The sequence below is a fragment of the Mytilus edulis genome, chromosome 1 (assembly GCF_963676685.1).
Source record: "Mytilus edulis chromosome 1, xbMytEdul2.2, whole genome shotgun sequence".
NCBI lineage: Eukaryota > Metazoa > Mollusca > Bivalvia > Mytilida > Mytilidae > Mytilus > Mytilus edulis.
Window position 1 is genome coordinate 94,982,881 of NC_092344.1, and position 18,287 is coordinate 95,001,167.

An 18,287-nucleotide genomic window follows, 5' to 3' on the forward strand; every position below is an offset into this window, starting at 1 on the left:
GGATCAAAAATCCTAAGATTAAGTGCCCCTTTTATTGCATCACATATATATTTAACAGAATGATAGATACTGGTATATATCCTTCATTACTGAAGAATGCTAAGGTTACACCAGGTTTCAAGGATGGAGACAAGCTTTTACCAACAAATTACAGACCTATATCGGTTTTTCCCAACTTTATAAAAATTAATAGAAAGATATGTTTCTAATAAAATGTACAAATATTTATCTAAACTTAAGCTTTTACACACTACACAATCTGGTTTCAGGCCGCAGCATCCTTGTCAAGCTGCACTTATCAATATCATTGACAAATTATTGCAAGAAATGAATGATGGTAATTTAAATCTAGCAATTTTATTAGATTTTAAAAAAGCTTTTGATTTGGTAGATTATGAATTTTTTTTTATTAAAGCTTGAAATTTATGGATTTAGTGAGGCTACTGTTAGTTTTTTCAAGGCATACCTCAATAACAGAAAACAGCAGGTAATCATTTGTAATCTTTATTCTGAACAACATGTAAAATTTGGTGTCCCCCAAGGTTCTATACTTGGTCCCCTATTGTTTGTACTATTTATAAACGACCTCCCCTTATGCATTGAAAATTGTGAAACAGACCTATATGCTGATGACACCACTCTTCATAAATCTGGGGGGGGGGGGGGGGGGGGATATAAAAAAATTACATGATGATGTTCAAGAAGATTTATACAGGGTTGAAGAGTGGTCTAAAATGAATAACATGTTCAAAACAAAATGTTCGGTTACTGGAACAAAACAGAAACTATCAATTCAGACTTATCAACCAAACTTGATAATAAATTCAAAAGTATTAGAAAATTCTTCATGTGAAAAATTATAAGGTGTTAAAATTGACAGCACACTTAATTGGAGAAATCAAATTGATCAAGTTTGTGCTAATATATCATCCAGAATATACCTTCTTTCTAAAATAAAGAAATTTTTGTATATAAATGCAAGGAAAACATATTACAATGGGTATATTTTCCCCTTAATTGACTACTGCTGTATTATGTGGGGGTGAATGTAAAAATGAAGGGATAACAAGAATTTTAAAACTCCAAAAAAGGGCAGCAAGATTAATTCTAGATGCAGAGCCTTTATCCCCCTCAGCCCCTTTATTAAAAAACGTGGGTGGATGACAGTTGACAACTGTCTTTTAACAAAAATTCAAATAGATACAAGAAGATGTGGCATGAGACTGTTTGCTCGCGCCATATATATAGTATGTGAAATTGCTTCCTTCTAAAGGCAGGGCTATTAAGTTTGCTGGCTCTGTCGGTTAAAATATATAACAGAGGCGGATTTAGGGGGCAGGTCCCCCCTTATCTGAGAAAAAAATTGGTTGCTTATATAGGGAATAACTGAAGCATGACTGGAGCGGGCCCCCTATTTGGCAGTCGACAGGCCCTACACTTATTAAAATATTTAGATCCGCCACTGAATTATCTTAATTTTTAGCCGGCAAAATAGCATATTTGTATAGCAAAGGCTATTTTGCTGGTCATCAATATAGTGAAATTGGTATTTGCTGGTTCTTTGTAAAATAGTCAATTTTAATATTTACTTTTGAAAATTGATCTTACTCGAAATGTGTATTGCCGAATTCCAATAATCAAATTAGTACTTACATAATAAATTAGATATATTAACAAATGCAGAACTAAATTTCAAAATGGTATAAGCCATGAATTTATATCAAATTGCGGAGTAAAACAAGGGGATGTACTTAGCCCCACTTCGTTTAATATTTATATAAATGGCCTTGTAAATGACCTTGATCATGCAAACACTCAACCAATTATTATAGGAGATGTTAAACTAACATCATTATTATATGCAGATGACATTATTTCATTGTCTGAAACCCAAGAAGGGCTACAAAATGCACTAAATGAGTTAACTAAATTTTGTTCCCTATGGAAACTTGATGTTAACTAAAAAAAATCAAAAATTATAATATTCAATTCTAATGGAAAATCTCATTGTAATTATTTTAAAGTAGAAAAAGAACATCTTGAGACTGTTTAATCTATTTGTTACCTTGGAATAACTATAAATTGTTCAGGAAGTTTAAATCATTCAAAAAAAAATCTTATGGAAAAAGGAAGAAAAGCTTGGTTTAAAGTTAAAAAAAACAGTCTCTTTAGATAATTCCTGCAGTATGCTTGAAAAATTATTTGATACTTTAGTTGTTCCAATAACTCTTTATGGAAGTGAAGTTTGGGGTGTAAGCCAAGTGTTCAAAGATTCAGATCCATTGTATTAAAGAAATTTTAGGAGTACAATGCAAAACAACAAATGTAGCCTGTTTAACTGACACAAACAGATTCCCTTTGTACTTTAAAATTCACCTTTCAGCTATAAAATTTCTAAACCACATTGTAAACTCGCCTAACACTTTGGTCCATAAAATATATAATAAATTTAATGTAGAGAAAACAAGTAAATGGGTTAACATTGTAAAAGACTGGTTTTAAAATAAATTAGGTTTTGGTCATCTCACTTTTAATACTTTTAATTTAAAATATCACATAAATAGTATCCAACAAAGAATCTATGACCAGGCTTATCAAATTATGAATTGTTCTATCAATAAATGTGAAAAATTAAATTTCTTTTGTCATACTAAAAGAATTAGAAAAAGGCCCCCATATATTGATATATGTAAATTCAAAACCGACCGATCAGTTTTCAGTAAATTTAAACTAAGTGCGCATTCCCTAGCAATTGAAAGAGGGCGTTATGCCAACATTGAAAGAAGTAAACGCATTTGCTTATCCTGTAACAGACAAGAAATTGACGATGAATACCATTTCTTCTCAATCTGTCCATGCTATAAATCGTTAAGGGATACCTATATACAAAATATTAATAAAAATCTTAATTTCAATTTTATAAAATTGCAGTCCACTATAACACTAAATCATTTGACTGTACTTTTAAATAGCAGTCTACCAGTCATTATAAAAATCACCATAAAGTATATTAATGATTGTCTTTTATTAAGAACATCTGTATAACTTTTTTTAATATGCAACCTAATTTTTGTTTGTGTTCTTTTTTTAATTGTTCATGAACATTAACAATGTGTTAACTGTTGATATTTATAGCCTTTTTCTTCTTCGCTGTGAATACCACTGTCACTCTAATATAATTATAATCAATTTAACTATTGTCAGTTTATTGTCTTAATTTTGTATGCCATAACCATTTAATGTAAATGTGTTTGTGCGAATAAAATATTGTCTATTAAGATATCCTATTACCTATGTTATGTCAACTGATCTGGTGGAGCTTACGTTTTAATTTGCACTAGGAAAGTCTATTAGATGTGTGTGATAAGGATGATTGCCGTTATAATAATTATTTATTTATAATCACCTATCAGTGTCATCAAAGGAATTTACAAAAGAATGACTGGACACTTCATTGATGAATTTATCCTAAGACACCTATCTATAGATGGACTGGTTTATTATGAGCGAACCGGTTAAACCCCGCCCAGTCAAGTGAAATAAATTGAGTAATACGATTGTATTACATGTCTCTGCCAGAATCCTCTCTGCCACTATAAATAGTGAATAGCCGATATTGCACGGCTATCGATACCACAGCGAATACACGTTTACTTTGGAATCTACCATTTGTCGCGCACTGTATTTACAGTTTCAGCTGCTGAACATCCGGGCACTGATAATCTAATCGATATTCAAGATGGAAACAATAACAACCTGTGGAAAATATGAACAAATCAGTTTATGTTAATTTACATCGGATTCTAAATGTAAAAGAAAATCTGATAAAGGTACAACATACCTGTAACATGATAGAATAAGGTTTCCTATGAAATATTGTCATACGGTCAAAATTATTCACTGTAGACAATATTTTCTGTTCAAGTAATGGATCTGCCGCTTAAAGTTAATGACTTTTTTTGTATGCCCCAACTACGATAGTGAGAGGCGTTATGTTTCTGGTCTGTGCGTCCGCTCGTCTGTTCGTCCGTCCGTATTACCCACTTAAGATTAAAAGTTTTTTGGTCAAGGTACTTTTTATGAAGTTGAAGTCCAATCATTGAATCAACTTGAAAGTTAGTACACATGTTCCCTATGATATGATCTTTCTAATTTTAATGCCTAATAAGAGTTTTTACCCCAATTTCTTGGTCCCCAGAACATAGAAAATGATAGTGACTAATAGTGTGACTGGGGCATCCATGTACTTGGGACACATTCTTGTTATAGGTACATGTAAAATACACTAATAAACCTGGAGCACATGAGCCAATGTCAACATGAATATCATCGAAGTCCTCTGGAACGATCCTAATGACCACACGTCGGACGTCCTTAGGAGTAAAAGAGAGGATTATTGGATCCTTCAACTCAGAGCGCTAAAACCCATTGGAATCAACAGTTTAGAGACTTCCAAATTTCAGTACACCACTCACTCTATTCTCCGTCAACATGAATATTAATTGAATTATAGTATATTGCTATTATTTTGTTGCACATGTTGCATGTTTCCTGTAGTATTTTTGTTTCTGTATTTAGAACAACAACACCACTACAACGTGACATATTTAAACTATATTCAAAGTCGCTTTTTAAAGACGTTAGCTAGAACACATTTAATAAAACTGACGTATTTAGCTATTTTTATTTAATGTCAAAAATATGCATCACTAGAATAGATGTTGAAAAAAATTCTGAAGTGTAAAAATAAAGTTTAGATATGTTTTTAGCCTGTCAGACGACGTGTGACTGTCATGCGTTTTTTTGGCCGTTTTAATTACAAACCAGCGAGTTAAAATTTACAGGGTTCTTATATTAAATGGTTGTTCAAACTCCATTCAATTAATATTCTATTGACAATTCTTCTTATATACATTGTATATCCATAATACATACAGTATGTATTATGGATATATATAAGAATTACATGTAAAGATAAAAACAGTCTTAGCTTTTCATATTTATGTTCTAAGCCCTTTACTATTTAATATTTTTATTAATAATATTGTTGAAAATTTAAAAAACAATAGCACAGACCCTGTGCTAATTGGTGATGATAAGATTCATTGTTTGTTATATGACTTGGTACTATTGTCAAGTAGTCCAGAAGGACTACAATGTAGTCTTGACACTCTAGCTCAGTTCTGTACAGATTGGAAGCTGGAAGTAAACTCTACAAAATCAAAAGTCCTAATATTCAATTCTAACGGCAAATCATTTCAAAACTTTTTTACTATGGCAGATTTTACAGTATTGTGTTCTGTCTCCTACTTTCATGTTGCTAATGTGACGGAGACAAAAATGAGTAACGTTAGCGACATTTGGACATGTAACATGAGCAACAACATCTTTAAAAGTTAAAATGTATGCACACAGTGATGTTTAATATATGCCTGGAGTAATAAAATTGTACAGTCTGGTTTAGAATTTCTAAATATACAGAATGTCATTTGCAGGTATACTTTATATCAAATGAATACACAAGAAACCAAAAAATTACTAACGTTAGCGACATTTGGACATGTCACATGAGCAACAACATCTTTAAAAGTTAAAATGTATGCACACAGTGATGTTTAAAATATGCCTGGAGTAATAAAATTGTACAGTCTGGTTTAGAATTTCTAAATATACAGAATGTCATTTGCAGGTGTACTTTATATCAAATGAATACACAAGAAACCAATTCGTAATAGTAACATTAGCAACATCTACTATCATGACATTATGTTTTGTTGCGAACGTCTTTTTGATGGACGGAATACATTTAAGGTCCTCTTGTAACGATATTACATACAACTTACCTTCTTTGCTTCCCCATCATGTGAAGGAACTGACTCCGAATCTATTTCTGCAAAGGGCGATATCCTAACTCCTATACAGGAGAGTTACAGATATAAATATATGTTGCTCACGTGACACTGATTTGGACGGAAACCTCGAACAGTAACGTTCGCAAAAAATAAAACAGCCAATGATATTGATTCCTCAAGTCCTTTGACCCCCTTACGTCATCCAAATTTAATATGATTGCTATTTTCAATTATTTATAAAACCCGGGATAAAAATAACTACAATGGGCTGTCTGAGAACTAACAAGAAAATTGCGATCGTGACATACCACAATGGACGGAAAAGACGTGACGTTAGCAACAATATTATTAAATTACCTTTTTTAGCCTTTACCAATAAAAATCTGCCTTAAAGTTATGATTAAAACACAAAAGAAGACTTTTTATTAAAATATAAGTCCATGTTATTAGGCTCCACTTATAAATAATACTTCAAAATTCCACTCCAAATAAGCTGGATGTCAGTAAAGTAGGTCATGATGTCTATTCCATGTCCAATATTTTGAAATTGAAAACCCTCTAATTCTAACATAAAACACAAACACAGAGTAATTTTTATTTTTATTTACTCAGAAAGACACATTTTATTCAATAACATAATGCATTACTCCATTACACAGTCTGTTTCACAGTTTCAGCAATTGCTTTTTTGATGGATACAAAAAACAATAATTCCTTCTTATTGTAAAATCTGCCCTATCAACAAATATTATATTGAGACAGTTGATAAATATTGTTACCTTGGGATAACTTTAAAATACAATGGCAAATTTAACCTGGCCTCCAATTTATTGATGGAAAAGGCTAGAAAAGCTCTATTCAAAATAAAGAAATCTCTTAGTCTCAACAATTCATGTAGACTTTTAGAAAAACTTTTTGATACAATGGTACTTCCAATTTTATTATATGGAAGTGAAGTTTGGGGTATTGAATCAATTCAAAAAAATACTGAGAATGAACCATATGAAAAGTTTCATATAAAATTTATGAAAGAAATTCTTGGGGTTCACTGTAAAACTTCCAACCATGCATGTCGCAGTGAGCTTGGTAGGCTCCCCTTAAAAGCTAAAATTTTGTTGTCTTCCATGAAATTTTTAGATCATTTAATCTCATCTAACAAAATCTTAGCTCATGACATATTTATTCAAACAAGAGAAAACAACCTATGGACAAGTAATATGAAGAAATGTATCCATAATCTGGGTTTCTCATATTTAACATCTTTTAATGTAACTATTACACCTATGCTTGCTCAAATAAAACAACGAATTCATGACCAAATTTTACAAGAACAGAATTCATATATTACAGAATCATCAAAACTATCATTTTTTCGACATTTTTGTTTTACAAATAAACGTGCACACTATGTTGACCAATTGAATATGTTGAAAGATAGGGCACCTTTGGCAAAACTAAGGCTAAGTGCACACACTCTTGAAATTGAAAGAGGTAGATACATGCAAGTTAACAGAGAAGAAAGGTTGTGCAAATTATGTCATAATAAAAATATAGAAGACGAAAAACATTTTATCTTGCACTGCACAAAATATGAATCACAAAGAAATGTTCTTATATCAAAATTGTCCTATTTTAAAAATTATGACAAACAATCTAAAACTGAGGATGAATATATCAAACTACTACTTAATAGCAAGTGTAGAAAAAACACTTAGATTAATATCATCTTTTATTAATCAATCATTTGAATTAAGGAAAAATTTCCTTATAAATGAGTAATATGAACAATTTGAAGCTATAACATACAATATACTTATGTCAGTAGTCTATTCTTACAAATTAACCTATATATATTGATATTTATAACTGCACATTTCATTGTTCGAAATGTGCCAATGATATTCTATGTAGTATTTATTGTTTAATTGCTGCATCATTACTATTAGTATACTAGTTGTATGGGCCGTTGCCAATTATTGTAATTGAGTTTGTGCCAATAAAATATTTGTATATGTATTTGTATTTGTATTTAATAATAAATTTTGAAAATTGCATTTTAAACTCCCCAAAATAATGCCTTTGCCAATCTGAAAAAAGTCACAATGTGACAGTTTCAGAACATGAAACATCAACTACAAACTATTTACAAGTGCGCTTTAGTACTGAAAAGAATTAAATATATTTTTTGTGATTCAAGTAATAACCAGAACCACGACTTTAGAAAATACACAATTCCGGATTTTATATTCATTTCCTGTCCGTGTACTGATCAAGTTTTTAATTCATACAAAACAATATGACGCTGTTTTTTGACATACGATTTTTGGAAAAAAATCGTAGTAATCGTAGTAAGCCTTGACAAAAAAATATAAATACCTAAAAACATTCGTCAAAACAAGCTTTAAAAATTTGAGCACACACCAGAATAAAAACTCAGCAGTGAAAATTGTTATTAGTACATAAACACATCACATGAGGATAATGCCAAATCAGAGTTTTGAACATGATTTCACGGTCCACTGAGGACATAGAAAATGATAGTGCAAGTGGGGCATCTGTGTACTATGGACACATTCTTGATCTTGTTTGTATTTGCTATTACTCAACTTTGTTTATTTACTACCCTGTCTTGTTTTGGTGCCACATTGTTGTTGAAATACTGTGAAATACGGCAACAAGAAGACTAATTTACAAGCAAGTAATAAAATTTAAATAAATAATGATTTATAAAAAGGTTAAAAATGCCTTACATGGTTTAAAAAAACAAATTTCTGTTAAAGAAAAAAGAGGATGTTGAGTGAGATTATTTTATTGGCACAGTGTCTGCACGACCTCTCAGGTGCTTGGACAAGGAGCTGCTGCCAAATCGCTCTTCCTCTAGGCTTGCATCTGGTTTTATACTTATAGGTTTTTCTAATAAAATGTTGTCAGATCAGGAATTAAATATTCATGTGAAATACATGTATAAACAAAATTGTTTTTGTGAAACTGTAATCCCTATATCATGTATATAAAAAGAAAACATAATATGAATTAAAAATTAAAAGTAGCCACACTCTACCGTTTTAAGACTATCTACTAACTGAGAATAAATTTACTTATACGATGCAGTACGGTAACTCAACCCACCTAAATAGTTATATATCTTAGTAGTAATCAATTTATTCACAATTGCTTTAACTTCCCCATATATTTCACATTTGATTCCCCATCCAATTAAATTTTATTATAAAACAGGTGGTGGGTATGTGTAGCCTACAAATGCCAATTTTTATATATAATTATCTTGGATGCAACACACAATCAATTGTGTCAACACACAATCAATTGTGTTTCCCCTAAAAATCATGCATACTGTTATATTACTTAAAAATTTATTTAATTTGGATGTAACATGTCTTCTGATTGGCTGACAGTGTTTTGTCTATCAGCACAGAGACATAATTTTGTCATGTGACTGTGACGTCATCAACATTTTTATGCCCCACCTACGATAGTAGAGGGGCATTATGTTTTATGGTCTGTGCGTCCGTTCGTTCGTCCGTCCGTCTGTTCGTTCGTTCGTCTGTTCGTTCGTTCGTCCGTCTGTCCCGCTTCAGGTTAAAGTTTTTGGTCAAGGTAGTTTTTGATGAAGTTGAAGTCCAATCAACTTGAAACGGTGTGTTCTCATTTCGCCTTAGCTGTGAATTCCAGGTAAAAAAGGTAAAAAATATACTAAGGCCAAATGAGAATTGAACTAAAACGAAATGTGAATTTAGATAAAAATATTAAATAAACAAATTCAACGTCTGTGTTTTTATAGCATTTTAACAACATTTAATTAGGGAATTGATTCTCTTGAATTATTATTTTAATAAAAGTGACAATTTTTATGATCTTATAAGAAAAAACAAATCCACAATAAAACATATGAGTCAGTAGGAAAGTTGCTTCTTTTATGCTTAAATTAATATAAGTTTCAATTGTATAAATTTTATGCAATTAGAAAGTTCTTAATAATCAGTCAATTATCCTTACATTGTGCAACACAAAGAGTTAAAAAAAAGAAAGAAAAAAGTGTATTCCGACAAACTTGTTTACATATATTACAGAAACTTTAATAAAATAAATAAAATAAAATTTTTTTTAAATTGTGTTATTATATAGAGAATAATACATGGCAACATACGTATCATATGTCGTATCATCAAAAGACACTGATATCACCCAAGGGCCTTTAGGCCCGAGGAATGATACGGAATGTGATACAAATTTTGCCATGTTTTATATGCTTTATCATATATTTCAACAGGAGAGTTATATTATATGAACTGTTTTCTGATCCATAGCACTGGATTACCTTCAGTTCTACCATGGAAGTAATATAGTAAAATTTAAATATTACTTCCATGGTTCTACTAAAATCTGAAAAGAACTGCTCAATTACTTATCCAAAGCACCTATGTTACCTTACAATTTGCGTGCTGTTGTTTTAAAAATATTTTGTTTATTATTGTATTTTTTGTATAAGTAGGGGTGTGATAAAGGATATGCAATAAAGGGTAGGGGTGTGATGAAGGGTATGCGATAATAAGATGTGGTATAATTGCCAATCCCATACTGCATGGTCAGCTATAACAGGTCCTGAAATGACAATGTAAAACAATTCAAACGAGAAAACTAACAGCCTTATTTATGTACAAATAATGAACGAAAAAGAAATGTGTAATACATAAACAAACGACGACCACTGAATTTTATGGTATACTATGACTTGACTTCTTCAAGATTGGTGCAAATTATATAAGATTCTTCGATCTCCTGAAAAACATCGCCAACCAACATATTAACTTCAGTAAGGTGATGCAGCATCTTACCAGAGGCTGATTTAGGGGGCAGGGGACCCGGGCCCCCTCCTTTGTGGGAAAAAAATGGTTGCTTATATAGGTAATCACTGAAGCATGACTCTTAGGTCAGTCAGGGGGCCCCCAATTTGTGGATCCACCACTGCTTACATTAGGTTTGAATTCAGTGTTGATTCAGAGATGAAATATTTGTTAAGATAGCATATTTGTCTTTAAATTTATTTATTCATTGAAATATGAAATATCCATAGACAATTTGTCATATCTAATAAGACTTTATTTACAAAATATAACACGAGTTAAAAAAATTAGAAAAAGAAGAGCAGCTATAAAAAAGAATTATTTAAAAAGTGGGACACCAAACATAAATAGTATTTCTTAGTAGAATTTGACATCAATATAACAAATAATAACTAATTGAAATACTAACAAAACATAACTCAATTACAATGTTTACAGAAGCTCCCATTTCGCCTTAGTTAATTCTTATGTACCTGAAAATTTGTACTAAGGCAAACTGGGATTAATTTTATATAATTATTTTGACAGCTAAGGCGAAATGAGAATAAGCCCTTGAAACTTAGTACACATGTTCCTTATGATATGATCTTTCTAATTTTAAAGCCAAATTAAACTTTTGACCCCAATTTCACGGTCCACTGAACATAGAAAATGAAAGTGCATGTTTCAGGTTAAAGTTTTTGGTCAAGGTAGTTTTTGATGAAGTTGAAGTCCAATCAACTTGAAACTTAGTACAAATGTTCCCTATGATATTATCTTTCTAATTTTAATGCCTAATTATATTTTTTATCCAATTTCACGGTCCATTGAACATGGAAAATGATAGTGGGAGTGGGGCATCCGTGTACTTTGGACACATTCTTGTTTCATGATTAACACCTGCTTAAATTGGAACCGTAGAATTGAATAATAAGGAATGACTTTAATATTTTTTCTTTTGATTCGAAATAACATTAAAAATGTGGTGCACACTTTTTAATAACATTTTTAATGTTATTTGTTTATGGACAGAAAAAAATTATTATACAAATATATATTAAACAAAAAAATATTGTAACATGATGGATTAATAGATTTAGGAGATAACCCTATTGTATTTTAAGCTTAGCCTTCGTAAAATGTAGATTTTACTGTTGCAAATTGAGTTTACCTAGCAACACGGAGATGGGTAAAAGGATATTTGCGACAGCAAAATCAAGTTTTATGATGCCCAAGCTTAAAATACAATACAGTTATCTCCATTCAAATGCCACATATGATAATAAATGTCATTTAATAAATATTTTGGCTTAAAAATTGCATAAATGAAAAAGTCTGCGAAACTGTTGCATCGTCTTTAGCATCTAAACAATGTGACGTCTTGGTGTAGTGTACTCTGGATGTCAAACATGAATACTAAACATATTTTTACTTTTTGTACTCTTCAGAATGGGTTCAAAGTAGAAAAAAAGAAGATTTTGAGGCTCAAAATGTGACGTTCTTGTTTATTTATTGAGAAATTACATACCCAAAAAAATCTGAATTCAAAATGGCGGCTTTCTTTAAGTTACAGACTGGTAAATCGTGGAATCTAACCCCTCAAAATATTTGTCAACGTCCAATGACAAGTATTGTTACAAACTAATTTCATTGGAATAAAGATTTTTCCTATAGTCATTTATGATAATTTTGCCAAATTATGTAATCACTTAGATGTATGTCATGTATGTACACAATTGAATGTACCTACATGCATAGACAAAATGATAGAACTCTTAGATACTGGATTAATGATTTTTTTTGGCTGATATTTTGAGGCTCAGGAGTTAAACTGGAATTGCTTGTATTTTTTGCTTTCCTACACAAGTATGTTCAAATCTAATGTTGTTTTTTTTAAGACAACCATATGTATATTACTATTATTTTATCTTTTCAGTTAACATTCTGTTTGCAAACAATGATGGAATCAGATTATCAGACATGGGATTTCTTATATGTAGCTATAAGATAGTATGATGGAACTGGAAAATGTTTTATTTGTTCAACTTTGAGAAATGTAAACCAAAACAGGTTTAAACATTAAAAATGGGTAAAAAAATTGCTAAAATATAAAATAAAAATTTTCTGTCAGTTCATATCAATCAAAATGGTAAACATGTTGGTAAACCGAAAGACCAGTTTCAAGGAAAACTACCCAGTGGCAGATTATGGCCCAGACGAGAACTTGAATGATAATGCAGACATCGACTGGGTTAACAGAGCGTTTGTCAGGAGATTGCTTCGGTTATGTGCTTTTGTTAGCATTCTCTCTGTTAGCATGAATACGCCAAAAACATTTGAAGAAAATAAAGGCTTGGAATATTTGACCTTCATTTTTGACCTGATTGTTACCTTCCTCTTTACTGCAGAAATGATTGCAAAAATGCATATTAGAGGTATTTATAAGGTAAATATAAACAAATCATTTTTATCTTGATACTCTTCTCATGCATTGTATGTCAGATTTTAGGTTAAGTAATTTTAATATTTTTAATCATTTAAGAATCTTTCAATTAACCAGCTAATAAACAGGAAAATATGCTATGTTTGTGACATCATTGAGTTCTGTGCATACAGTAGTTGATATCAGTGAATTCATTCATTCACAAATATTTTTCAGTTTAATAAAAAAAACAATACCATAACATAATTTTCAAAATATCTCTTTAAGTTATGTAATATCAAAGGAAGGTATAAAGAAATAGGAAAGAATGGAAATTTTACTCCTAGAATTAGTCTTTTCTTATGCTTAGGAATATATGCATAATTATATGACCTGCATTACCTCTTGGTTTCAACAACTTTCACATACTTGTATAGCTCTATTTTGATTGTGTTTGTAGGGTGAGAATGCTTACTTAAAAGATAGATGGTGCAAGTTTGATGGGTTTATGGTATTGTTTCTATGGGTGTCTGTTATCCTGCAGGTAAGGGAGAAATGATTTTGTTGATGCATACTCATATTTTCTCTCTTTTCATTTTTCAATATACATGTATTTATACTTTATTTTGATTCAATGGAATACAGAATGGGTATGTAATTTATGACACAAAATCTCAACATGCTCTTGACTAAATTAAAAGCTAATTAATTATAAGGAACCACAGAGTTTTGTGTTTTGTTGTACAAAATGCACATGTAGATTTTCAAATATGACATATATGATTGTAATTATTAAAATGGAAGTACCGTATATGGTGTAATCAAGTCATGACACAAAATCACTACATGGCCATTATATGATTCAAAATTGACACAATTACTTGATTTAAGATTGATCCTGTTGATGTTTTTTTACATGAAGCTCATCTGCTGTGATATTACAAAATTTGTGTTGTTTCCAGGTATTTGAAATGACGGATATAGTACAACAAGAATGGTATCTTTCTGTTTTGAGATGTCCGAGGCCACTCATACTCATAAGAGTCTTCCGAGTATTTCTGAAATTCCAACTACCAAAAGCTAGGATAAATTCAATTTTCAAGTTAGTATGCACAAAATGAAAATGAGGATATGTGGTTTGATTGCACATTAGACAACTTTCATCAAAAGACCAAAGGACAAAAAAGCTAAAATTTACTGGTCATTGTAAACACCAATAAATGAGACACATTTTATAATCAGCTGTAAAAGGCACCAGGTTTGGGAAAAAACCCCAACTAAAAGCTGATTTATAATTATACAACAATAAACAAAAACAATAATGGCAGACTTTAAACAACAACTACTGCATTATATGTTTGTAAAGAATGGGGCAGGGTTACACATGTTTGTGAGTGTTCAATCCTTCTCTAAAATGCATTACCTAGGACAGTTGATTAACAGCTTAAGGAGGTAGACCTAGGTTAAGGGAGATAACTCATAAAATCATCAGTATGTTTGTGTCAACCACTTTCATAAATATATTCTAAGCTTCTAGGTAACATAGATTATTTCCACTCTGTTTCAGGTAAATGCTTAAAAAACATTGATGAAACTTGACTTTTACAAACGCATTAATGATTTATTGAGTTATCTCCCTGAACCAAGGTCTACCCCCTTAACCCTTTCATGCCGAATGTATCCTTGTGGCACACCCGCGCGCATGCCGAATGTATCCTTTTGGCACCCCCGTGTAGATGCCGAATGTATCCTTAAGGATACATAGATTTCTATTTTTAGACGGTCACAGTGCAAACAGTAAAAATAACGTTTAAACATGTTTCTTGGCCCCGTTGCTCCATTGATGTTATGATAAACACCATATGCATTCGATATTTTAGTATCAGGCGTAAAAACACTGTTAAGGGGGCTCGCGGGTCTAAATCAATATTTTTATTTAATATAGGATTTCTCTATATTTTTCTATAAATGAACTTTAGCTTATACTTAATAGAAAAATGAAATAAAAAAATGGGGTCACCGTTCATTTACGCTCACAATCTGCCGTCGAAAGGAGCATACATTTTTGTTAATGTCCTTTTTTTCTGTTGAACTAATAGGAGAAATAGCGGTAATAGCGAAATAGAAAAAGAACTAAATTACAGAAATCGCTTAAATTTTACAATTATTTAGTTTATGTAGAGCTTATTCGAAAACAACAATAAAAAATATAGGTCACCGATGAGTTAAAAAAGATATTTCAATTTTAATGCCAAAAAATGGCATTTTTGCACCAAAGGGAGATAATTTGGAGCTTTTTCCATGATATCTACATTTTAAAAGTCGCCTGGCGCCATCACGAATTGATTTTTTGGAATTATTTTTGAACCATATGATAAAGTAAGAACTTCTAAAGGTAATTAATAAAATTTGTAATGAAAAATAAATGTTTATTTTTTTTCTAAAATTATTATACCCGCGAGCCTCCTTAAAATATGTTTTTTTCAAAGATTGTTGAGAAAAAAAAACTCGTGAAAAACATGATGGCGGAATCATAAACAATCATGGTCAGGAGTTTCATTTCGAGTTGAAACATTGAGAAAACTTAACCTGCGGTCATGAAAGTTGTTTAACTTGAACAAAAGTAGTGATTGTACGTATATTTTGGAGTTGTGAGAAGGATATTTGTAAAACAACCTCAAATCGAGACTTTGATTGTCGCCATTCAAATGGAAAAAAAACAAAGGATTCCGAAAATTTGACAAAAATCCCAAAACATGACAACCAAACATGGTCGGGTTGTTGTCGCTTTGACACATTTGCCATTACCTTTCTCAATTTTATTAATAAATGTAGTAAGCATTAGAATAATAACCTTCAAATGAATATAAAATTGAAATTAAACACAGAAAATAATCATCTTTGACAATCTAATTTATTCACAATTTTCTTTACTTGTGCAACAAGCACTTTCCATCTGATTTTTTAAAATTTTGTTCTCAGATGGAAAGTGCTTGTTGCACAAGTAAAGAAAATTGTGTGTAAAGTCATGTTTTGGGATTTTTGTCAAATTTTCGGAATCCTTTGTTTTTTTTCCATTTGAATGCCTTAAAAAAAATTGACCATTGACCCCCATTTTTCTTTTTATAAATCTTTTGCATGTATAATTATCAGCCACCTATGAAATATTTGTTATTTTCTAATTGTTTTTGAGAACTTTGTCAATGATAAATCTATGAAATTTTAAGAGAGAACATTTTCCTGCCAAAATTTCAATGGCTAATAACTCGAAAACAAGCACCTTGACCTATATATTTTGTATACTCTTTTGGTTCCTTTATTAATCCTGTATCAATATATACTAATGTTATGAAAAGCTTGTTATTTTGAAACTGAATAGCGAACCTCCTTAATTTATATTTATAAGAAATTATTTTTTTCAGACGTTCTGGTCGACAGGTTTATAATGTCTCCATATTTTTCCTGTTCTTTATGTCATTGTATGGTATTTTGGGTGTACAGTTCTTTGGTGAGCTGAGACATCACTGTGTGAAGAATTATGTCAACAGTACAAGGTACGGGTACTTAAAGGAAACAAATATGTTTTTGTTGATATCTTATGTATATTTGTTCATTGCCATGTAATGTAACCTTTTGTTTTATAAGTTTAGTAGTTCCTGGAAAAAACTTGTTACAATAAGTTCAAATAAAACATGCATTTACTGTTGAATTTCTAGTTGTATATGTTATATTATGGAAATGTGGTTTAACATGCATGAGACAACAATCCTACAAGAAACAAAACTAAAAAAGACATTCAAATGTCTAAACCTTGCAAAAATGACTGCTGACACATACGTTTATATACAATTATTGACTTTAATACTCAAAATTTACAACAACTCTTCAAATGGTCTGCAATTTTATTTGCTATGGTCTACATGTTTGGCCTGCATGGCAGGCTTCTTCAGGACTATATATGAGGTTAATAAATCATCATATCAACTGATATCAAAAGTCAACAACTGTTTATGACTTTTTAATAAATCTCCAAATTACTAGCATATACTAAAGATATTTAACTGCACCTTGTTATTATACAAAGTATATTTGTGATGGTATAGTTGCTAGATTTTAAAAGTTGAAATATTCAATAAAATTCATAAAAAGAAATGAAAACAGTAAAAACAGAGGATTTACATTTCATCATTACTCTACTTCATTGGTGTTGTAGTAAAAATAACTAATTAGGTCAATGTTGGCTTTTCCAAATCTTTTTATTAACTTCTGATGCTTTTTCACGCACTAAATATTATGTTTTAATAAAGAAGATTCAGTTTGCTTTTTCTCTATGAGAAATTGTATAGTCTGATAAATAAGTTTGTTATAGATTTAACTTTTTGTTTGCTTTTGTAGTGATTTAACAATTCTTGATCTAGCCATACCTGATGCTTTCTGTTCTCCTGTACCTGAATACGGCTATCAATGTCCAGAGGGGATGAAATGTATGGCACTTGAACTGCCAAAATCAAAGAGAGGATTTGATGGATTTGATGAATTTTGTATGCATTATTTTATTTAATTCACTTGTATCCAAATTTACAGAACAGTTTGTTCCAGTTTTGATAAATGGAACATTTGTAACAGTTTTGAGAGCCAGCATTAAAATGCAGCCATAATTACCATATTAATACAATTACAAAAATTACCTATAATATACTGTAAAAGTAGTACTTAATGGAGGGCATTCGTTTATATACCATATCTTGAGGCAATATGTGCTCCACTTGAAGTAATATGCTCATAACTACATGTAGTATTGTTTACAGTTCACTATTGATAGATTTATTCCAAATTTTTCATACTTTTAGTCATTTTTGTCTCTTTAAGCTATTTAGATAATCATTAACTTCTGCTTAAAATCACTTACATTTGTTCATATAAGTTGCTGAATTCTGAATTGTTTTAACATCATCTATATTTTTAATTTTAGTAACCAGCTTTTTTACTGTATACGAGGCAGGATCACAGGAAGGCTGGGTATTTATGATGTACGATGCTTTAGACAGTTTACCATCAGCACTAGCCTATCTCTACTTCATATCCTTGATATTTCTGATGGCCTGGCTTGTAAAGGTATAAAGATAAGTCATTTTGGTAGAAAAATAGACACATTTTGATTATTTTTTA

The 18,287-nt window shown here is 30.9% G+C and overlaps 1 protein-coding gene across 2 annotated transcripts in view; it reads left to right on the top strand.

The window, feature by feature from the left end:
• The first annotated feature begins 3,678 nt into the window (after positions 1-3,678).
• Positions 3,679-18,287, top strand: part of LOC139495677 (sodium leak channel NALCN-like) — a 57,810-nt gene continuing 43,201 nt past the window's right edge. The window contains exons 1-7 of one of the 2 annotated variants that reach the window (XM_071284007.1): positions 3,679-3,830; positions 12,633-13,142; positions 13,579-13,662; positions 14,081-14,220; positions 16,541-16,672; positions 17,514-17,659; positions 18,091-18,233. In XM_071284007.1, the coding sequence (XP_071140108.1) occupies positions 12,843-13,142; positions 13,579-13,662; positions 14,081-14,220; positions 16,541-16,672; positions 17,514-17,659; positions 18,091-18,233 (945 nt within the window). In that variant the 5' untranslated portion in view covers positions 3,679-3,830; positions 12,633-12,842. The remainder of the gene's footprint in view (positions 3,831-12,632; positions 13,143-13,578; positions 13,663-14,080; positions 14,221-16,540; positions 16,673-17,513; positions 17,660-18,090; positions 18,234-18,287) is intronic. The other variant, XM_071284015.1, reaches the window with a different exon arrangement.